Source organism: Prunus dulcis, chromosome 7, assembly GCF_902201215.1.
Source record: "Prunus dulcis chromosome 7, ALMONDv2, whole genome shotgun sequence".
Lineage (NCBI taxonomy): Eukaryota > Viridiplantae > Streptophyta > Magnoliopsida > Rosales > Rosaceae > Prunus > Prunus dulcis.
The window spans coordinates 12,552,697-12,575,695 of NC_047656.1; the positions used below are offsets into that span (position 1 = coordinate 12,552,697).

Below are 22,999 nucleotides of genomic sequence, written 5' to 3' on the forward strand. Positions count from 1 at the left end.
TTTGACCTAATTTGAAATGTAAGAGATAAAGTGAGATTTTCGATGACGCATAGAGGGCACATCGATAATTAAGCCTTTCTTTTATACAGAAACGGCACTTTCACTATCTATTGTATTGATTGGTCTAGTAAGCAACCTTTATCTTCAAATAAACAATACTTAATTGTTGAATATTATTCAGGTTATGAATTCCTCTCCCTCTCTTATAATATAATAAAAAGTTCATGATCATCTCTAAGCTCAAGCAGAAAACTTAATGACGTGATGACTAAATTACACTGAATTTAATTTGTTAAAGAGAGAGTCTATATTATTGGAACCCAGAAAATTGCTCTCTTCAAAGCAAAATTCAACTTCTATTTTATTTTATTTTTTTCAAATTTAAGGTGCAATTTATAAGTTCATCAAGGGATTTAAAAAAATGGAGTTTAGACCCGAAATAATGCCTTAATAAGTTTATTATAGTCGGTACTTCCACCACCATCATCGAGCCCGCAGTTATCACTGTCTTGTCACCGGCTTCCACCGCCTCTGCACCGCCCCACTCCCTATCAACGTTTGTCACTAAGCGAGAACCCCATCGTCACCATGCACCATTACCATCCCCATCATCATGTTGCGACTAGCGACCACCATCCCCATCTTTGATCATGTTGATTAGTGCATTAACTATTAAAAGAAAATTTAACATTTGTATAATTAAATCTGATGATGCTTAATAGGTTAACTAAAGAAAAAATAATAATGATAAGCATGCAAATCACAAGACTTTAAGCCATATTTCTTTCATATTTCCTCATTTTCAATATTTTGTTCTCAAATACATCATCCAAATAAGTCGTTGAACTTTAAAAAAAAAAAAAAAAACATAATCCAAAGGAATGTAACAAGATCATAGTGGCATGCATCATGGCACTATGAATGTTAAGGCTTGACTAGGTCAACTGTGAAGTGATCATATTGCAAGACATAATTAAAAGCAGAACAGATTAATTTGGAATGTAATATAATATAACGCACTAACTCTTAAAATTATTCACAAATGTTTTAAATACGATATGAAATCTAAGATTCCTAAAATATATATTTTGAATAACTCAATGACATTATGACACAAGTAAATACTATCATGTTTACAAGGTTTTTTGCCCCAGTTATGAAGTTACAGAAGTCAAGTCATCGTCTCTTGTTGCTTTGCATTGTGCTTTGATGCTTTTCTTGCTTGGAATTTCCAAGTAAAAGGAGATAAACTTCTACCTCCACTAGTAAAAAGAAATGCCAAAATTCATATATCAAGCATGCGTATTGACAACATCACTGAGCACTAAACCCACTTTCTACTCTTTTAAAAAAAAACAAAAACAAAAAACAGTTTACTCGTTTTATGACCATGATCCATGCCTCTTGCTCTCAATCCTTTTCAAGGATTCAAATTATATCTCTTTCAAATTGACCAAATTCTTGCTCTAAATCACAATTCTACCATTTTGCATTTTACCAATTTTATTTTGGGCCCGAGCAGTCAAAAGCTTCAGACTATACACTACCAAAAAAAAAAAAAGAAAAAAAAAAGCTGCAAATTGGCTTAACCTCACTGAGAGACTGAGTGCGCTTCAAATGGACGAGTGTGAGCCGTGGACGGCAGAGCAATGCCTAACTGACGCGTATTGGTCTTGATAGGGACACCTTTGTGTGAAGAAAAAAACCTAATAAGCTCATCAGCAGCCATGCCATCCAACCTCGTCTTATTATGGGAACACTGCTTGGCTTCTCTTTCCTGCACAAAAAAGGGAAAAGAATAGTTTTTCTACACGTGTTAAAACTGTGATTTATTTGTAAGAAAAAATGCTCGTTTCTACATAAGGAGACAAGTATCTTAAGTTAACCTAGTTTTCTAGGGAAAGATAGCATGCATAACAAATTTGTAATCACTGTCTTTTTGTAAGAAATGCATCCATGACCTCTATTTGATCATCTTTCTAATACAACTAAAAACATCAAACAACGTCGTGTTTGCCACAAACAAAGTAACAATACAAAAAAAAATCACCTAACTCATAATTTGCCACCACAAAATCTAGAGTTCAAGAGGGGTTTGGTACATTGACTTAGTTGCGTTCAAGTAGATGATTTTATGGGTTCATGTATGGACAAAATTGGTCATTTTACTCTTTTCTGGTTTAGACTCATTTGAAATTTGAACATATAAAAGATGCCTTTAATTTGGCATATTCAACCAGACACCAGGAAAGAGGAAAATGTTTCTGTAATTTCATGCCTTAGAGCCTTTACCGACCTGAATAAGGCAAGTTGTGAAGTAACTGCTGGAAACAGCAAAAGCAAAGAACAATGTTGCCAAAAAGATAGTCAATCAAAGAACAAACATATGAAGCACAGTAGTCAACCACTCAGATCCTTTATAGTGGCCCTACTGGATCTTAGCTGATCTTTACTGTATGAAAGGGTCTGGTAATAATCCACTCCTGAAAAAAATATAAGGAGCACAACACTGATTTGACTCAGTCTTATGACTCGGTGAGTCGACTCGTACAACAGCAAAGAGACAGGCCAAAACATATTTGTCCTTTAAGCATTGCAAATTTGCTTAGTAATATTCCTATTGTAGGCTACCATAATCTTTGATTTGTTCTGTAGTAATTGCTTACTACTTTTTCTTACTCACCAACCGTTTCATCCACCCAACTCAAGTGTGTATCGAACAGCTACGATTACATGAACTCTGATTCTAGCTTACTAACAAAAAAATATAAAATTTTCAGCAAGGTGGGGTCCAGAGAGAAACAAGGCATATCTGTAATATTGGAGCAATATGAGGGGGAAGATTGTAACCATATCCTTTAAATACAACCCATCTTTATTCCCAACACCCCTCACTCATAACACCCCACTTTCAAACCAAAGTTTTGTTTCCAAGTTGTGATAAACAGAACCATGGGAAATTGCTTGGTTATGCAGGAAAATATAACAAAGATTATGAAACCTGATGGGAAAATCCTGGAGTACAGAGCAGACATGAAAGTTTACCAGGTTTTGTCAGAATTTTCTGGCCATGCAATATCTGAGACGGCTCCGGTCTACCAGCATCTCCGGCCAGACACCAAACTGCTTGGTGGTCGTCTCTACTATCTTGTACCTCTTCCGTTGCCACCGAAAAAGGCTTCCCAGAAGAAGGTAAGGTTTGCGAATCCTGAAGTCGAAGCTGAACAAGAAACTAAAGTTGTAAGGATCAAGATAGTTATAAGTAAGCAAGAATTGCAGGAGATGTTGAGAAAGGGAGGAGTTTCAGTCGATGACTTGGTTTCTCAGCTTCAAAGTGACAGAAGCATAGATAAGACTAACAGCTTCAATGATGATGGTAACTGTGAAGGGTGGAAACCTGTTCTAGAAAGCATACCTGAAGTAAACTAGCAATAGCAAGAGGATCCTTATTATGTAAAATTGTATGCTAATTTAGTAATCTCTCCTATCAAACAAAAGGAAAAGCAAAAAACAGTTTTCTGTAGTCTAACATACATATAGGTGAACAAAGTCCATGAAAGACATTGGAAAATACCGTTTAGCTTTTTTTTTCTTTCTTATCACATACAAATGCTTCAAAATATGTCCTCTGTCTAGTATATTGCACTACAATTAAAGAATCTGCATGTCGTTCGAAATCTTATTCCCATGCATATCCCTCAAGTGCATAATAAGTCATAACCAAGAACCAAAACAAGGGGAAAAACATGCAAGTGAGAAATGAACATGACCTAACAACAGAGGTACTATTCAAGCTATACAGCTGAATTTCCAAGTAATTTCATACAATTTTGTGCCAACTGCCACTAAAGCAGGGAAGAAATTTCCAAGTGATAACAAATATCAAAAGCGTGTTAGCAGTTTGCCATATCATGGAGAAATATCACGGAGCACAGCTGACGAGAGGGTGATGTGGCACTACATATGACTGTATGAGTTGGCTACTTGAGCCTCCAGCCTCCAGCCTCACCTGCCAAATCATAAAAAGATAGAAAAGAAGAAGAATAAAGCATATATGCATTGATGGCATTGCTTTTGCTAATTTCTTTACCCAACTGTAGATAATAATTAATGAATATTTGTGATTTTCATTTCTATATATCCATAATTATTACAGTTTGTGGTGGTGGTGCTAGTGCTCTCATTATGAAAGCCTGGTGCAACTTCCCATAATGGAATGATGGAATAGGTCAACTTGCTCTAGTAAAATTGCTTGTGTGTTGTGCGTGTGTGTATGTGTGTGTATCTCATGGAAGAAAAGCTTAGGTACCGTACCTTTTGGTGTATTTCATATACCAACCATGGTTGTTCCAGTGGCATTATAGAGCTCTGTTACTGCTGCTGAGGAGGACTATACTTTAAAAATACCATTCATTCACACTGCTTCTCCTATTAGGAATGTTTAAAAAAAGGGAAAGAAAACAAAAATTCCACAGATTTAAATCCCAACCCAATAAAATACTCCCCTGGTGTATTATCCTAGCGTTCCAGCACAAAACATCAGCAAAGAAGCTCCATATGATATGCAACAGCAAGACTTCATCCCATATCTGAAAATTGGTACTAGAACCTAACAATATCTCACACCCGAAAATCCTACGTAGATTCAGTGAATTTGTACCCAAACAGACACACAGCACAAAGTCCTTATTGCATCCTTCTTACAGTAAAGTCTGTAGTATAACTCCAAACAAGTAGTAGGTGCAATGGTTCGACTGGCATAAGGTAAAGGAAATCCAAAATGACTTTTCAATTAAGTAATTTTCTGCTGGTTGCATTAAGTACTTAGTATCACCTGCCATAATACATTCAAATTACAAAGTAGAAGGACACTACAGTCTCTGTCTACCCTTTATTGTCCTATCAGCTTCTCACAAAACAAACTTAGGCTCCTCCTGGTTGATAGGAAAGCAGATATAGAAAGAAAAGGTCCTAGAAAAAGCATGAGTATTTTAAATTTCTTTATAGCACATGGATATGATATTGGCATATCAAGTTTGGATTATAGTTACTCTGTTTCGTCTTGCTAGGACATGTATTTCTCTCTGGAGAACAATCAGGAGGCCATCTCAGATTCCTTTTGGATCTCAGTGGGTGATAATACATTCAAACTCCACCATGTAAATTATGTCCACTATGAAGCTTTTTGATTGACTAGAGTACCATTAGTCATTTTGGCTTCCAATATAAAGCACTAGGCACACTTGGAATACCTAACTTTTGCATATTGGCAGCCGTGTCATGCATGCAATATACAGTGACATATGCATTTAAAATTTCAGTTATACTACTCTCAGCTTTTTATGTATCAATAAGTTTATCAAGTCAATCAGCAGAATTTCCCTCCATAGTCATTGAAATGAACAAGCAATTTATATATACTGCTAAATCGCTAACTATATGCGCGCGTAGGCCACAACTTAAGGAAGATGACAATGAAAAGGAAAGCACTGGGGAGATTATTTACAAGTTCCCTCTAACAAAATATGGTAATTTTACAGAGTGTATAACTCAAGAACATGTGATGCTATCATGCTAGTAAACAATATACATCCCAATCATATGTCTGTAGTTGAAACACATGCCACAAACTTTTTGTAGTTCATATTCTATATTTACATACCGTATGACATTACATAGATATTTGATTGGGCAGATATCCAACTGCTGACTTAGTTTCTTTACAGGAGAAATCGTGTATAGTCAATAGACCAAAAGTTTGTAAATTTCTGAAAACTATTGCTCTTTACTTTCGACTTCCAGACTGATCTCATTACGCCGTTGAAATGGAAGTGTAAATGGTGGATTATACTGCATTCATATTAGAACAGGAAAAAGGTAAGGTAAATGAAATCTTATAGACTGTGTGCAAATAAAGTACCTTGAAATTAGATTATTCTAACATTTTGTTATTAATAATGCAGTGAAGATCATACCTGTGCAACTTCAACTGAAGTTCCCTCCTTCACTTGGAACTGTCCATCTTTTTTCAAATCTTCCCTTAACTTGGACTCCCGTCGCTTAACTTCCTCGTCAGTAACAAAACCTGATTTGACATTGAGAACATAAACTATGTCATGATACTTTCGACAACTCTTGACTAAACAAATCATAAAGTACTCTCATGTTTCCTGCAATTAAAATGATGTTTATCTAATTTAAACTACAATAGCACACAACGTCGAATAGATATGATTATGCTCAAGTTACTGATAGATACAGTCATGCATACTTCCAACATAATAACCCAAATTCTCAAAATATCTATATAGACAATAGAATAAGGAGAGGACAAACCTGAAAAGGCAACAGCTGCAACTATTTTCCTTGGAACCTCTGTGATCCTTACAGATGGATCTTTAGGCAATGGTGAATTGGCACCGTACTTTGAGGGAATGACAAAGGACATCTGCCACTTATCTTGATCTTCCAGCTAGATACAATTAAGTGAAAGTAGATTGTGATAAAAGGAGAGAGAAAATATAAACTTTGGGAAAGACAACAAAAAGTAATCTAAACAGCAACCCTACATTGGCTAATTGCACTGTACAAAAAAAAAATATATATTAAAGAATAAAGATTCAACACCCAAATGGACTAAAGAAATGAGACAGCCACGGCCAACTACATTATTCATGAACTAATACTCGGTGTCATGAGTTTCTTACAATAGTATCGCACAAACAATTAAGAGCATTTGGAATTTCACTTGAAAGAACATGTCATCTCAAAAGAACTTCAGCCATTACATCTTAGTTTGATCAAGACAGACATGGTGCCAGACCAAAATGAAGTAATCTACATATTTTAGAAGAAGCCATCAAAAGTGCATTTGAAAGATGAGAGTATCATTCCAAATTTTATCATGCAAAAAATTACAGATAACATTAGCATAAGATGCATGCAGAAAATTACCCTCGTTGTTATCACTGGAGTTGTCATTTCCATTTTCACCCCATCAGATTGAGCTTTACGTGTAAAAACTGGTGTGGTCATCTCCATTTTTTCCTTTGTTGTATTCTTAACAAACAGAAGAAGAAGGTCAGTTAACCAAACAGGGTTAGATGTATTGCAAAATGGAATTATATAATTCATTAAAATATTTTTGTTAAATGATTTCATGAAAAAATAAAAAAACCCAACAAAGGGAAGATATTTCAAAGTACCTTACCAAACAGGTACTCAGCCAAGACATTGAAGGATTGAGATGCTCCATTGAAATCAAAACCAGTCTTTCCAGACATTGTAGTCTCCGCTATAAAGTAAGGCTGATTTTACACACACCAAAAAAAAAAAAAAAAAAACAACCCCGATCAGTCATAGTAAAGTGCTCTGAAAGTAGAGACACCAAAGAAAACCGTTAAGAACCCATCAATTGAACTGAAGAATCACAAAGCCTAACGTGGCAGAGCTATGAAAACAAAAAAGGAGACTGTTAACAATACCTCTATTTCTCTAATTTCATACTCGTCTCTCCTACTCAGAACTTTGAACTTCACCGTTTCGAGGTCCGGAACTACACCAAATATATACACACAGAAATTAGTTTCAAAAAATGCACATTAAAAAAAAACAAATAACCAGCTAGCTTTATCACTTAAAACAATACCTGACATGAGGGCTTCTTCGAGAGTACGAGCCTCGAACTTTTTGGGGAAGACGTATTTGGCAGTCTCCGTGGCCAATTCGAGTAAAACTGCAAGTTTTAAAAGGCCAAATGTTGAAAACAAATTGGTACCGGGGGACTAAGTAAATTAAGGAAAGTTTGTAGTGTGCGGGAGGGGTTTGAACATTTACGTCTCTGGGAGACAGATGAGGCTTGAGAAGCGAGAGCGGCGACGAGGGAGATTCGGGCTTCGAGAGCGGACATGGTTCTTCTTCGCTGCGGCGGAGAGGGCACGGCGGTGGTGGCTCGGCCCGTGGCCATGGAGATGACTCTGTTACTGTTAGGGTTTCTTCCTGAGAGGGATGTGCAGGTTAGGGTTTTGGATGGGACTGTTTGAGTGAACAACATTGTTGCCATCAAATTTGGGGTTTTTGAATTTCTGTTGCAGAGAGTGAGAGGGGGTGGGAGTTTGAAGTCACTCGTAGAGTTGGTGGTTATGATTTTCCCGGGAAATAGATGCCTTTATTTGTCAAATACCACATTCACCCCTCAATATACACTGTTTTTTGCAGGTATGACCCTCCTTTGAATTAATTTTGGGAAACCCTTCACTACCATTATTATCATTTTCAAGAGGAAATCAAATCCTGGATTATCGTTAACTCGTCAGTGTTTCACTGCACTAAGTGGGAATAGTGGTTCGAAGATTCAAGTTATTATTTTGAGTAGTTGGTCGATATAGATTCTGAATATGTACGATCATCACTTTTTATTTCTTGTTTTTGAAATATATGTTGAGTGTGGTGTAAGGCTCGATCAATACTCACTTCCTGCATTAGTTCCTAAATACTTGGCAATCATATCACTCCCTCATTTGCAAATGCTTGTTTCTTTATGTTCTTCATTTTTATTTTGAGTAAGGTTTTCCTTGTTCTTTTGCTTCTTTTGTTCAAAAAAGAACCCATTTTACCCACATAATACGAGCACTTCTCTCCAACAATGCATTTCTAATATTGCACATGCACAAAAATTATTGAGTTTTTCTATTTAAACCTCACACTTTTCTTTGTTCACACAAATACTTAAATCATTAAGCTCTTAAGTTTTATTATTGTGTAAAGAGACAAAAAAGGTCATCCAACTTAATTCTTACCCTAGTACATCTGTAAACACACCCCACCACTCTTCATATTAAGTTTTAGAAAAACACAAACTCCTACTACACTCTCATCTTTTCTTCACAAGCCCTAAATACGATATGCAAATAGTGGTTTGTGGGTTGTCAGTTGAGGTATGCAATGTGAGATTATTTCTTGGTTTGGGACTCCTCCCAAAATTATTGAGGATGCTGTGATTAAAGACTTGTTGTAATTATGAAACTGAGGTGAACTTAGAGTGGTGAGGGGCAAGATAACGGGGTGCGGGAGTGTGAAATTGATGAGTTTTTAAAGTAGTGCACGGTGTTTAAATAGAAAAACTCAAATTATTTATGTAGTGCACAACTTCTGTTTTTCTTTTCCTTTATTTGCAAGGAAAGTTGAGGACGCAAACCAGAGCTCGAGTGGCCATGCCTATGACACAGTCAGGTCTCTACCCCTTCAGGGATGTTTGTAGTGCCAAACTTGGTTTAGCAAAGGTAAACCAAACACCTATGGAAAATATTGTCTTGCCAAACCAGATAATATCTCTGATAACTCAAGAGGGTGGAGATGGAGAAAATAAAAGAACAACCAACTAGAAATAGAGAGGGACAGGTAAAAACAAAAGTAGAATCTTGATTCGTAACTCAATTTCACCATATTAGGCTGTTGCAAGTTTTCATTTCAGTGGCCACAAAAGTAAATAGCTTCTATTCATAAGGTACAACGTAGCATTTTATTCTAAGTTACACAACTGAACTCTACTACGGATTTCCAAAATATAAAAAGCCACAACAACCTAGATATCAAAATGGTGTACACAAACCAAAATATCATAGAAATGCACTAAACAGTCAAGGCCTCCTGCTGGGCATGCCAAGCAACGACATGTTTGTATGACAAGTTGCCCCCAAAGACATCCAAAGCGCTGCCAACAGTAACATCCACACGTCCCAGCCCCGCCACTTTTATCCTCTCTAAATCACCCATTCCAGTGACACCACCAGCATAAGTTACAGGAATCTGGCACCCAAAACCATAGTCTATCAGTGATGTGAACATACGTACGATGATAAATAATAAAGTTTCATGTTTGAGAGCTTTGTATCAATGGTGCAGTCAGGTGATATGCACTTCTCCCATTTTAATCAGCATTCACTTATCATACAAATGATTTAGATGACAGCATCATGGCTCCGTCCTACATCTTTCCAAGGGCATCTATGTGAGGTTAAAAAACACAGATGATTTCAACTCATTTCTACTGTGATCAGTTTAGCAAAAAAGCCATCAATGATTATCTAATCAGATATGCAGACAATAGGTTAAAGAAATTTTGTCAAGCTACAGGAATGCTTGGTGAAATGATAGATGAGGGAGCATTTTCAGCAAGCCAACAACCTAGGGAATTTTAAAAACATGAGCAGGTAGCAAAGTCATAAATGTGCCATTCTATTACTAATTTACCAACCGGTGAATGCTTTCCAAGCAACGCCACAAGCCCTTCGTCAATGCCCAGCCTGCAATAAACAAAAATGAGATCATATTTGCCAATATGCACTTTTAAATTTTAAAAGTTTTAGTCTGGCAGGACTGAACTAAACCAAACAATGCAGTACACCATCTGGAATTGGCAAATATATTTTCGGTATAGCCTTTCCAAAAGATTTAGGACCAGTAGTAAAGTTTAAATGAATTTATAGCAGAAGCTCAACCCAGGAACATGATGCATGGAATTCATGGAAATTCATGGAAAAAATTACATTCTCAATGTGGAAAGAACCATAGTGAGGAGCACATAGAGCAAACCCCGAATAGAAGTCTCAGTCAAGGAGAAAAAGTTTAAGTCCATTATGAAATTTCCATTAACTAACAGTCAAAATCTCTTTAAGGCATTAATCCTGTTGGACTTAGCCATACGCATGTATCCGTTGTAGTAGTAATGAAATAAACATGGCACCATATGACATACTTTTTCCCTTCAACATCAACACCATGAACTAGAAATTCGTCTGCATAGTTGGCAAGAAAGTCCAATATTTCCTCATCAAGATACACGTCACTGAACTTCTGCCATCTATCTGTAACAATTGCATATTTGCCTTCCTGCAGATTAAAGTAAATGCGCATTAAGGTCAACACGTAAAAGCCCAGGAAGTGAGGTAGTTGAAAACGCTCTAGGACAAAATTAAGAGCAACAAAATCACTTTAATAATGATTAGATATTGATAGAACTGATTCTTAATATATGCAATTGTCTCAGAAAATTGTTAGTCTATTCATATCACAGATCACAGATCAAGTAAATAAATAAGTCTGCTTGGCCTTGAAAATAAAACATAAATAAGAACAAAGGAGGTTTAATTTTTGGCTGCCTTCCTACCCTCTTTCTGCAGCTAAGGTCTAAAACAAGCCTTTCTTTTCCAACAACAGAAACAAGGTCTTTGAGCCTTTCAAGGTCCATTTTCCCATTGTTGAATACATACTGCAACAAAACCATGAAGGGTGTAAAGAAATGCTTTCATGAAATGATTTGATCCAAATGAGTCCTCTTTATCAATACATAGATGTAAAAGGAAAGAACAAAAGGTAGAAACTTACTGAGGTGACAATGACATGGCTAGCCCCTTCTTCTATGTAACGCAAAGAATTATCTGAATTGATCCCACCTCCAACTTGCAAACCACCTAGATTATACCAGTCCTCGCAGCAAGTTCATCAGAGGAAAATCTGTAAGTTTTAAAGATATCATCAACTACAGAGATTAAAGTGAAATAACACACTCCCAAGGCACTCAACTTGCCTGACAATCTTATTTCATGCAATAATACTGGGAAGCTTATATTTTTACAGAAGTTAGCATTTATTTGATGTCAGTCCTTCCAAGCCTACTGATGCTAAGTTTCGTTTTCTTTTAATCCAATCCACACTCATTTCCAGCCACTTAGTAAACTTAAACTGTATTTGCACCAGAGCCAGTTGCATTTTATTGAAACTGAGAGAACAATCCAAAGAAGCACTTTGAATAAATTATTAAGGGGATAATTAATAGAAGACTACTTCCAATCATTTGAAACCAAAATCAAATGAAAAATTCGAACAAAGCAACAAAATCTACAAGAACAAGAAGGCAACCAAAGACCCACCAGGATAGGCATGCAGAGCTTCAATGGCTGCAGCTCTGCTCAAAGGGTCAGCTCCAAGCATGATCACATGACCACCTGTAAGGCGGTCTTCCTTATACATCTTTGCATACTCCGCCGCTGACTTATCTGACACAAAATTGGTAACAAGAGCAGACCCATCCTCCTTCGAATCCGAAAGGGTAGACCCAACAATTTGTTTCACTTTCCCCTGAAACCAAATCAACATAACAAGTACAGAAAATCAACAAAACACAAAAACACAACTGGGCTAAGTACACACACATATAAGCCAATTATAGCAATACCCAAACGACTTAAAGCATGAAATTTGATAAATTCAAGTTGCAATACCTTGTGTATATCAATGCAAGGTCGAAAATGAACCGCGCAGCGTATTGAAATTCGAGTAAATCCTACACCCAAAAAAAAAAGAAAGATAAATTGTGTGTTATATTAACGTATACAAAGGATAAGACCAAAGTAGAAGATGAAGCGGAAGCAAAAATTACTGGAGCTTTTAGAAGGCGTAGCAGAGATAAGTTTAGGCTTCGTTACGCCAAAAATTGAAGAGCTCAGAGGCCTTTGAATTGTACGGACGCCAGAGGAGAAAGCGGCATTGAAGCTCTCAGCTCTCATTCTGCTTCGGCACCCAAGTTGGCTTTTTCCCTTCAGTTCAGCTTCCTTTCGAGTTTTCGACCCAGAACGGGGTTTGCTTTGTACTATATAAAGGCGGGGCATTTATGTCAAAGCACCTTTCTTTCTTTCTCATTTGTCGGGTGAATGAAATGCACCGTTTTGCAGAGACATAAGCGTGGCCTAAGAGTAACAGCCATTGCTGTGGAGCTTGAGTTTCAGTGAAACGTTTGGTGATGAATAAGATGAGAAGACCAATAACCATACCACTACTGGAGCAAACCCCTAAAAACCCAAAACCAGCGCTCTCTCCAATCCCAAACCCAACACTTCCAAGCGCACCCAAAACCCTTTCAACCCCTCACCCAACCCTCACTCTCTCCCCAACTTCTAACCACACCCACCTCCTCAACTTCCTCAAAACCCATATAAAAAACCCGCCTCTCACATCCCTAAACCTCCTCCATTTCCTCAAATCCAAGCTCCACCACCACCCCACCTTCGCCCACTTCGACTTCCATGTCTTCAACTGGGCCTCCTCCGTCGACTCCTTTCGCCACGACCATTCCACATTCGAATGGATGGCCCGCACGCTCGCAATCACTGACCGCTTCGTCGAATTGGGTTCTCTCCTCAGCTTCATGGTCTCCAACCCTTGTCCTTGCTCGGATGGTATTTTCTCTTGCCCCAGAACAGAACCCATTTTCCAATTTGCCATTAATGCTTATTGTAGAGTTGGGAGATTGGATGATGCTGTGAATGCGTTTGATTCTATGCGGAAATTGATTGATGGGAGGCCTAGTGTTGTGGTTTATAACATTTTGATTCATGGATTTGTGAAATGTGGTCAGCATGATAAGGCTTTGGGGTTGTATGATAAGATGATGAAGGATAGAGTTAAGGCTGATGTGTTTACTTTCAATATTTTGATTAGTAGTTATTGTCGTAATTCACAATTTGGGTTAGCCTTGGAGTTGTTTAAGGATATGAGAGAGAAGGGGTGTAGCCCCAATGTGGTGAGTTTTAATACTTTGATTAAAGGTTTCTTTAGGGAGAGGAAGTTTGAGGATGGGATTGGGATGGCTTATGAGATGATTGAATTCGGGTGCAAGTTTTCGAGTGTGACTTGTGAGATTTTGGTTGATGGCCTTTGTAGAGAAGGTCGGGTTTCGGAGGCGTGTGAGTTGTTGATAGATTTTTCAAGAAAAGGAGTGTTGCCTAAATGGTATGATTATCTTGGTCTTATTGAGGTGCTCTGTAAGAAAGGAAATTCGGGTAGAGCATTGGAGGTTGTGGATGAGCTATGGAGGAAAGGAAATGTTCCGAGCTTGATTGCTTGTACCACTTTGATTGAGGGTTTGAGGAGGTCAGCAAGAATTGATGAAGCTTTTGGATTGATGAAAAGGATGCTTGAAGAAGGTATAGTCCCAGATATTGTGACATTTAATTGTCTTCTTCAAGATCTCTGTAATCTGAGGAGAACAGTGGAGGCAGATAGTCTTAAGCTGTTGTCTTCGAGCAAAGGCTTGGACCTAGACAGCACGGCTTATAGCATTTTGGTATCTGGGTATTCAAGAGAAGGCAAAAGGAAGGAGCAGAAACTGCTGGTGGATGAGATGCTGGATAAGGGGTTTATACCTGACCTTGGTACATATAACAGGCTGGCTGATTGATGGGCTTACTAATGCCAAAAAATCTGTTCAGCACCCAGTTAACAATTTTTAATTGGGGAATACTTTGGTTTAAACCCTAGTATTTTGCTGAGTTATTAGTTTTCTTTGAAGATTTTGATTGCAAGAGGGCAAGATATTGGTTTGTATCAGAGGTTGAAAACTGGAGACGTGACACTGTATAGATAACAAAATTAGAAAGAGAAGATAAGTAAAATGTCTACAGGCCCTTTTGATTCTATAGCAGGTTGTCTTCGTTACGACGATGGGTTTGGGAGATGATCCATCAACAACAATGAGTTAAAAACGAAGCATATTACTGGAGCTTTAGGAATGCAGCATGATGTGAATCTTTAGTGGAGCTTCCACAGTAGAGCTTTCAATTTGGTGATTCTTTGCTGTGTTCACTTCCATTTGGGTGAGTTTTGGCTACATCCTCAGCATTACGTGTATACTTTCACACATTATAATCTCCTAGACAAAAAGATTGGTTTCTTGGAAGGTAAGGAACCAGGAGATTGGTTTCTTGGAAGGTAAGGAACCAGAATTTTGGGATTTGGAGGCACTGGATGTAGTTTGTACTTGTATTCATGAATACAGCAGAATACAGCAAGAGTGGTTATGATCATGAGAAATTCAGGGAAGGACGGCACAGCAGGAAGATTTCGATATTTGACACTTTAATATGTTGTTCATAGCAGGTAGAGATTTTGCACTGGACCAGTTTGTGCCTTTTAAAGTTTCATATTCAGAGCCATGGCTGGTATTGTTTAAATCCAGAAGCGATTATGAGTACCAACTTTTCAATTTACATTATGACAAGATATAACGTATTATTTATATGATTTGCTTAATAAAAATAGCTATGAAACAATTGATTACCAGCTACTATGTTCTTGGCGGTGCGTGTGCAGCTTAGGGCAGTTATTGCTTTGTTATAATGTTTTTTTTCTTTTCAATATTAGAAATAGAACTATAAATTCAGATCATCTACCTCTGGTTTATTTTTTATTTATTTTAAAAAATACCTTAAGTCAAAGAAAGTTATTTGTTGATATCAAAACAAAATGTTTTTATTTTTATTTTTTATAATTTCATGAAAAATCAGGACAGAACGTTAAGATATATTTCGATGGAGTGATTTCAAAATTTAAGGATTTAAATAGATATCGAATGAAGAAATAAACAGACATTTGAATGTGAAGGAAACAAAGAAAGTAAATAGATTCCCAATTAACTTCAAAGGTGGTATGTTTTGAGTAACTTCATTAACTGTTTAATGAACTTGATTATTTCTCAATCATTTGACAGTGTGAAAGGAAATATTTTTTATCATCATTTAACCCAAGATATATGCTCATCATCCTTTTTAATACTTGACATGCGTTCATAGACATAATCATAGTTAATTTTTTAGTTTAATTTATGTAACCATTGTTATGTTTATGGACACATATTAAATATTGAGATGGATGGTGAGCAAAAATATTTTCCGTGTGTTATGTGAAAATGGCATTGATAATTTTGTTATTGACATTTCCACCAACAACAAATTTTCAATTTTCCAAACGATATTATCCCTTAATATCTGACGAGGGCAGGACAGTCATTTCAACTGCATAATCTCCTCCTAGTCCAATAGCTTCTACAGGGAAACAAGAAAAGAAAATCCGAAGCTCCAATCCTGGGCCACTCAGCAGAGAAAGTGAGTTCCATGGCCAGAACTTAGAAAACCACCCTACCAAAAATTGCAACTTTTCAAGAGAAATCAATCAATGGCGTCAATAGCCACCTGCTTCACACTTCCACCGAAGCCGCGTTCTCGCCTCGTGTTCAAAGCCTCACTTTTCCCCAACCGTCCCAAAACCTTTCGTCTTATCCAAACGCCCATTTTCCCGGGCTTTGACGCGAAGTTTCGAGAATCTAGGGTTTTCATGCCGGCTGTGAAGGCAAGCCTCGACGCCACCACTGCAATTAGGCCCGGCGGTGCTGTCGAGAGCGATAAGTTGCCTTCAGATGTGAGAAAGCGAGCAATGGAAGCTGTGGACTCTTGCGGAGGAAGAGTGACGATTGGTGACGTGGCCGGTAGGGCTGGGCTTAAGCTCAATGAAGCTCAGAATGCTTTGCAAGCTCTCGCTGCTGACACAGAAGGCTTCTTGGAGGTACTTATTTTCAAAAATTTATGTACTTTACACATAAAGTGAATGGGCTCTGTAGCTTTGTTTAGTTACTTTTACAAATTGTGTTAGTGGGTGAGTGCAATTGTTGTTTTCAAGATGGTCTCAACAGGTCTCGGATGAAGGTGATGTACTCTATGTTTTCCCCAAGGATTATCGAGCAAAGCTTGTAGGCAAATCGTTTAGAATGAAAGTTGAGCCTCTGCTTGAGAAGGCAAAGGTAGTGATTTTTTGTTGAAGCTTGTTTTGTAACTAATGTTTGGCAATTGGCACTAATACCATGCCTTTTGACAGGCCGGGGCCGAGTATGTAGCAAGGGTTTCATTTGGAACTGCTCTAATTGCTTCCATTGTTCTTGTTTATACTGCAATTGTTGTTGCTCTGTCTTCTGGTAGAAGGTAAATTTTTAGGGCACCGTTATTGTTTTTGTTGATAAATACGTTATATTGTGGGAAGGATGGTTGACTCTAGTGTTTTGGTTACAGTGAAGATGACAATCGTGGAAGACGGGGAGGAAGGTCGTATGATTCGGGGTTCAATTTTTACTTCAGCCCCACTGACCTCTTTTGGTAATGCATTCTATACTTGCATGTTAAGTATGCTTTTCATAACAATATGGAAGGGTTTCTGGTTTAGTTATATTATTTGTTGAAACTAGGAAGAGACTTTTGCTAACACTTCCCTTACTATTTATTTCATTAAGGTACTGGGATCCATATTACTATAGGAGGCGACGACCACAAACAGATGATAATAAGATGAAATTCATTGAATCTGTATGTGTTGGTCTGAATCATTCTTTATTTTTGTTGGCTCTTTCCTAGTTTTGTTTAAACTGAAAGTATTGACTTTATAAATGTTTTCTTTTAGATTTTCTCATTTGTATTTGGCGATGGTGATCCAAACCAAGGAATCGAAGAAGAGAGATGGAAGTTGGTAATAATCGAGCACTGAGTTCAGTGGTTCGTTGCTTTCAACAATTTGTTTCAGTTTATTGATTGTGTTCGTATACCTTTTAGTTCAAGTTCATTTCTCCCTTGTTAGAGTTTAAACTAGTAATTAGGGGTATATATAATTCTCTCCCCTTCCTCTCAAGCTACATGTACATATTGCCCCTTAAAATCTTGTGAAGACCTTTTTATACTGCAATTTGAAATAAGTTATGGTGTCTTCTTGTAAATTCTTATGCAATTCCTTGATGGAATACTTTGAAAGAGTTTGCATCAGTTTACAACTTTGTTGAGGTCTCTTGTATTTTTTACATTTTATCATCATTTAAAGCATCATCATTATATGGAAATGATACTTTAATCATAATATCTTGTGTGTATAGTTAGTAAAATACGAGAGAGGAAACATATGAATAAAATATGTCCTTGTGTTATTCATCAATATTGAAATAATACAAAATTATGCTGAAACATTCGGCAATTATATAGTACTTAAGTATTCTTTATTTATGTTTTTTGAATGTCTTTTTATTCAATAATATGTGAAAAAGACATGTATAAAACATGAATTTTACCTGCATTAGTTGAAAATTTGTAAATAATACATGTGCCAAACATGAAAAATGCGTATGTAAGCATATAATACGTGTATAGTGCCCTTGATTTTAAAAACGTGTATTTTACTGCATTTTTTTGAAATGTACGGGAAACGGAAGTATTTTTGAAAAATACATACGTACATGTATAACATGAGTATTATACACGAAATTGCTATGTTTAGAATTCAACAGAAGGAAGAAAAAAGGGAATCATAAAATTTAAAGCAATGGACTTCACTCGTCTATGATTTTAATTGGTAATGAAAAAGGTGGAAGTCGTAGTAATGGTCAATTGGTCATTGGCAGATAGCTCTACTTTGATTATTTTTGAAACTTCTGTTACTTCCTTAAATATATAAATTATTGAAAAATATAAAATTTCACAAATACTGAATGTAATTGGTGCTCCTGTCAGAAACTGTGGTCCACGTATGGTAAAGTCTTCTAATTTTTTGATAGAAGACTTCCTTAGTTGTGGGACTCTTTATCTTATTCCTAAAATTCTATAATCCGTTATGATGGAACTGTTATTTTGAGTGTCATTAGAAATAATGGCAGATCTGTATAAAAATGTAATGGCAATTGTTCCATGAAATGTACTTGCAGATTGGGCAATACATAGCCTCTAATGGTGGAGTTGTTGCAGCTGAAGAGCTTGCTCCATATCTTGATGTAGAAACTTCAGGGGGAACTCTGGTAAATATTTTGTTGTTGTAGAAGTTCATGTGGAATTCCCAATTCGTAATGTAATCAAGCTCTGCTCTCGTATTTGGAGAATTCATACTATCTCCAGCTGAGATTGGATTATTTGTTTGATGGTCAAGAATAAGCAGTTGTATCCTTTGGTTAGTTAATTGAACACAGTACACAGTAGAACATTGGAATGGTTCCTCATGTGATCAAACCGAAATTGTTCTTGTACACGGTGCTTCAAAGCTTCATACTAAAAAATGTTATATAGTTGTGGTCTTTACTAACTTCCAACCATAAATTGAGTTCACCAATTGTATATTTGTGTTGTTTGACTTTATATTGAGCATTTCAATCAGTTCAAACTCTTAAAGGACTTGAAAATTTCAGTTTCTTTTACTATATTCAGCATGTTTCTGTTTTGGTCCTTATTCGGATGCTTGATGTGTTTTTACTTTCTGTTAATTTCAGAATGATGAAACATACATCTTACCTGTTCTTTTACGGTATGAGGGTCAGCCTGTAATAGATGAAGAGGTATGTTTAATGTTTTGGTTTAAAGCAATGACTTCAGTTTCTTGGTCTTTCCTCCATATACATACTATAAGAACTGTTTAATAAATCACTTTCTTTTTCCTTTGAACTAGTACATCATTGCAAATTGTGAAATCATTAATTTTAAGTGTTTGCTGTATGAAATTGACTATATGCTTCTGGATTTTAAATCCATCATGCTTGCCATCCATTAATTTTTTTTAATTGTTTACTTTTCTTATGTAAATGAAAAGATATATAAGTAGTTATTCACAAAAAAATAAATTGCTTATTATGCAGGGAAACATTCTGTACCAATTTCCATCTCTACAGCGCACAGCTTCTACTCCAAGGAGAGGAAGGAAGGAATATGTGGGGAGAAGATGGACTGAATTTGTTGGAGGAGTTGATAAATTTTTCAAGGAGAAGAAATGGCAATTCAGGTCCTTTATTATTCAATTTGATTTCCCAATTATGTTGTGAATTCATCTGGAAACTAAATTGAAACAGTTCGGTTTTCTCTTTGCAGCAACACTAGCATTACTGAGAGAGCAATGGTCGCTGGACTTGGTGGACTTAATTTATTTGGGGTTATCTTTCTTGGAGCCATCTTAAAGTATGTTTGAGTTGAACTTTGTTATTGCTCAGTTGGAATTACTCTATATTGATCTGATGTGCCCCGCTTCCATTCTTATGTGAAGGGATACTTCAATTGCACCAGTTGGTTTTATTAAGTTTATTACTGGCATATTTCCACTACTTCAGGTATGATTTGCTTTCAGTTAAATAAAAATTCCCTACCTGTGATCCAGACTATTTTTTTTTTTTAAGCAGTTCTTATTTAATCAATATTACAAGTGAGAGTTTTGCTCATGACTTCTGGTGTTATTATGGAAGTGTTCATTTATGTTTTACTTTTATTATTTATTATGGAATAGTCATAAAAAGCCTGAATTCTGATATTGACATTAGGAATTTGCTTGACTGGTTACTTTCACGAACTTTGTCTACTTGGTTAGTGGCATTATAGTTATCTTCTATTTTAATTTTTGGCAGCTATTTTTCATGTGATCTCACTTCACCCTTTAAAAATCTGATTTCTTGGGGTAGCCTTTTAATAACAATAACCAGCAAGTGGCTTCATTGATGTGCTGGTGATCGGAGGTTGAAAAATTGGAACTAAGCATATGTGCCTTTTTGCCATAGCGTTGTACAGAAATTGAATCTGATTCTCTAATGTTCAGTTCATCTTTTAGTGCTGAGAAATTTGAACTTTCTCCTGTTATACATTTCGTAATTAACGATGTTTACTGGTCAACTGATCTTTAAGTGCTTTAGAACACTGACCTTCTTCCTGTCAATGATATATACACATCCATATATGTAATTATAATATAGTATGGGGTTAGATTTATCTTTCCTGCAATTATTTTGCAGATTTATGCTGGTTCATTCTTTGCAATTCCTTTGTTCCGGTGGTTCATCGTGCTTAAGACAAATGCTGACATAGAGAAAAGAAATCAAGCAAGACAGCAGCGTGCTCGAGCCCTTGAATTGCCAGATCTTTCACTAAGACAAAAGGTTTGTATTGGTGCTTCTCTATAATTTTGTCTCCCTTTTGCAGTTGATTAGTTTGCTGTCTCAAAATTCACGTGTGCTTTATCACACCTAGCTTCTGGGGGAGAGGTGTCTGAGCAATAAAAAGAAATATTAGCTATTGCTGATAAACCTCTCTCTCTCTCTCTCTCTCTCTCTCACTCTCTCTCAATAAGGTTTGTGCTTGCTTGAGGAAAACAAACTTTCAATGCTTATGTTTGTTATTTAGCCATTAATACATTCTAATCTTCTTGACCGAATAATTAAAGTAAAACATTCAAATCTGACAATCCTGCATTTGTTGTAATAAGTGAAGTTCAAACAACAATCATCTAGTTTTATTCACTTGACTGCTCACATGAAGTTGTCTTAGGGCACAAGGTACTCTTCTGCACTATAGGATCATATGGTGGGTGACTTGACATTTGATTTGTCATATGTAATCCTGTACTTGTCGACGTAAAGACAACTGAATAAAGAACGGAAACTTGATTAACTTTGTTCCTTCAATTATAGAAAAATAGCTATTTATTGCTTTACTGTATGATGTTATTCAGCTCCTCAGTGCTCGGGACATGGCCCAAAGAACATTCATTGGGCAGGATAGAATTGTCTATAGTACGGACAGGGATCTGGTTGAGCAAGACTATGAGGCCCAAGAATGGGATAAGAGATTTCGAGAAATAGACAAGTCAGATTGAGAAGAGGCTACCGTTACTTGGTAAGGTTATACATTTCTTGCCTCAGATCAATGTACTATTTGCTTTCTAAGCATCACAACTGCTAGTGTAGGTGAGGTTGGATTTTGTAGGGTCTGATAGTTTTGTTAAGTCTGGACGAAAATAAAAAGAGAGAGTTTTGTTAAGTTTGTTTGAGTACCCTAAATATCAATTGCATATAGTCTTTAGGAGTCTCCTTGATCAAGTAAGAAGTTCTAGGTTTCATCATAGTTGACTTTTAGCAATGCATTTTGATGTTTTGCTTGCATGCATGTGTACTTGTTAAAATTGAATGAGTGTGTCTAAACAAGTAATTAATAGGCCTAGGATAACGACTAATGAATCTCCGGTAGTGCCTTTCACTTACTGATAACCCGATAACATTGTATGTATTGTTTCAGGTACTAGAGGTACTAGTTGACTTCTTTGAAGAACATTAGAGTTTCACAACTTTTGGTGCAAGTAGTTGATGCGCCAGTGATGGTACCTGCATTTGTTTGAAGTGTACATTCTGAAGTTTTTGTGGGGTGCAGCAGGGAATGATACCTTGTAATATAGATTTCAGGTGGACAACAACACTATTTTACACATGAAAGAATTTAAGAATCACAGGGCTCATATATATGTTTTAGGATCCCCTTGATCTGCAATTTGTTGAATCTTGGACACGAGTGGTTTGCTGTGGCAGTGAAGATCTTCACCTGGGAGGCCAAAAAAGGAGTGGAACAGGAATCCTATATCGATTGTTGGAAACAAGTGCATCATAGTAGAACGTTAATAGGTGATTTTTGTTGGGCATTTCCAAATGCTTGGGGTCTAATTGTTTCTCTGCTTCAATTAAGAAAAACTTAAAGACTGCTTAGAACTGAAAAGCAAAGATTGGTCATACTTACTGCTGGTTATAACTAAAATAGTTCCTATCAAATACTAACCCCTCCTTTCCAAGAGGGCTTCAAGGAGTATAAGCTATTGCTTTGTCTACATATTGGGGATTGAGATATAAGTTTATTCAACTGTATCCAAATTTCCAGTTGGTTATTATCAATGATAATCATTGATCCTTTGTTTTGGCTTATTTGCTGAAGAAATGTTACGTACAATGAGTAATTCAAAGAATTTGTTATGAATGCATGACTACCATATTCAAGGCTATCGATTACAGTGGTTTCAACCCAGTAGCCCCGACAAGTGCGAGGGTCTGCACTTTCCGTATCATACAATTCTGCCAGACAATTCCATTTCATTCATTCTTCCCAGCATCCTCATGCCATGCATAGCGTAAAATTTGGTCATGATGACATTGAAAGCAATGGATTAACTGTGTCCCTGTTTTTCAATCAACAGAGCCAGTTCAAAGGGTCCCAAATCTGTATTGCACCAGTACTAGCTACTCGGAGTTACAGACCAAAAAACAAAATCATCACTCAGAGTAAAAGAAAGATTTACAAACTGCTAGAAGAATATAAACAAGGGCCAAAGTATTCTTGACATAAACAGTCGT

The 22,999-nt window shown here is 36.6% G+C and overlaps 5 protein-coding genes across 8 annotated transcripts; 3 read left to right on the plus strand and 2 right to left on the minus strand.

The window, feature by feature from the left end:
- Positions 1–2,904: 2,904 nt before the first annotated feature.
- LOC117635048 lies at positions 2,905–3,622 on the plus strand. The gene has a single exon (XM_034369373.1). It carries the CDS (start codon positions 2,953–2,955, stop codon positions 3,427–3,429), a length of 477 nt encoding a protein of 158 aa, XP_034225264.1. The 5' UTR covers positions 2,905–2,952; the 3' UTR covers positions 3,430–3,622.
- Positions 3,623–5,429: 1,807 nt separating this feature from the next.
- LOC117635172 (heme-binding-like protein At3g10130, chloroplastic) lies at positions 5,430–8,237 on the minus strand. Its single transcript, XM_034369517.1, has 8 exons — positions 7,837–8,237; positions 7,649–7,735; positions 7,485–7,555; positions 7,206–7,307; positions 6,955–7,059; positions 6,337–6,472; positions 5,976–6,085; positions 5,430–5,850 (listed from the first exon to the last, which is right to left on the minus strand). Exons 1-8 carry the CDS (start codon positions 8,060–8,062, stop codon positions 5,776–5,778), a joined length of 912 nt encoding a protein of 303 aa, XP_034225408.1. The 5' UTR covers positions 8,063–8,237; the 3' UTR covers positions 5,430–5,775.
- A 1,163-nt stretch (positions 8,238–9,400) lies between these two features.
- On the minus strand, positions 9,401–12,738 carry LOC117634390 (1-(5-phosphoribosyl)-5-[(5-phosphoribosylamino)methylideneamino] imidazole-4-carboxamide isomerase, chloroplastic). 2 transcript variants are annotated; one of them, XM_034368484.1, is made up of 8 exons: positions 12,440–12,729; positions 12,282–12,343; positions 11,931–12,138; positions 11,386–11,471; positions 11,168–11,269; positions 10,757–10,890; positions 10,256–10,304; positions 9,401–9,807 (listed from the first exon to the last, which is right to left on the minus strand). In XM_034368484.1, exons 1-8 carry the CDS (start codon positions 12,666–12,668, stop codon positions 9,631–9,633), a joined length of 1,047 nt encoding a protein of 348 aa, XP_034224375.1. In that variant the 5' UTR covers positions 12,669–12,729; the 3' UTR covers positions 9,401–9,630. The 2 variants fall into 2 exon arrangements, with proteins under 2 accessions (XP_034224375.1, XP_034224376.1); XM_034368485.1 differs by lacking the exon at positions 11,168–11,269 and having other exon boundaries at positions 12,440–12,738.
- A 14-nt stretch (positions 12,739–12,752) lies between these two features.
- Positions 12,753–15,028, plus strand: LOC117634389 (pentatricopeptide repeat-containing protein At2g36240). Its single transcript, XM_034368482.1, has 2 exons — positions 12,753–14,735; positions 14,767–15,028. The coding sequence occupies exon 1, from the start codon at positions 12,800–12,802 to the stop codon at positions 14,234–14,236; it is 1,437 nt and encodes a 478-aa protein (XP_034224373.1). The 5' UTR covers positions 12,753–12,799; the 3' UTR covers positions 14,237–14,735; positions 14,767–15,028.
- An 809-nt stretch (positions 15,029–15,837) lies between these two features.
- LOC117633773 (uncharacterized protein At5g03900, chloroplastic) lies at positions 15,838–22,363 on the plus strand. Of its 3 annotated transcripts, XM_034367533.1 has the most exons (14): positions 15,838–16,395; positions 16,523–16,630; positions 16,705–16,808; positions 16,896–16,979; positions 17,114–17,186; positions 17,281–17,346; positions 18,566–18,655; positions 19,121–19,186; positions 19,484–19,626; positions 19,713–19,799; positions 19,885–19,948; positions 20,621–20,764; positions 21,337–21,500; positions 21,900–22,363. In XM_034367533.1, the coding sequence occupies exons 1-13, from the start codon at positions 16,009–16,011 to the stop codon at positions 21,478–21,480; spliced, it is 1,560 nt and encodes a 519-aa protein (XP_034223424.1). In that variant the 5' UTR covers positions 15,838–16,008; the 3' UTR covers positions 21,481–21,500; positions 21,900–22,363. The 3 variants fall into 3 exon arrangements, 2 of the variants coding, with proteins under 2 accessions (XP_034223424.1, XP_034223425.1); XR_004586703.1 differs by lacking the exon at positions 19,885–19,948 and having other exon boundaries at positions 15,877–16,395; XM_034367534.1 differs by lacking the exon at positions 19,121–19,186 and having other exon boundaries at positions 15,878–16,395.
- Positions 22,364–22,999: the final 636 nt, after the last annotated feature.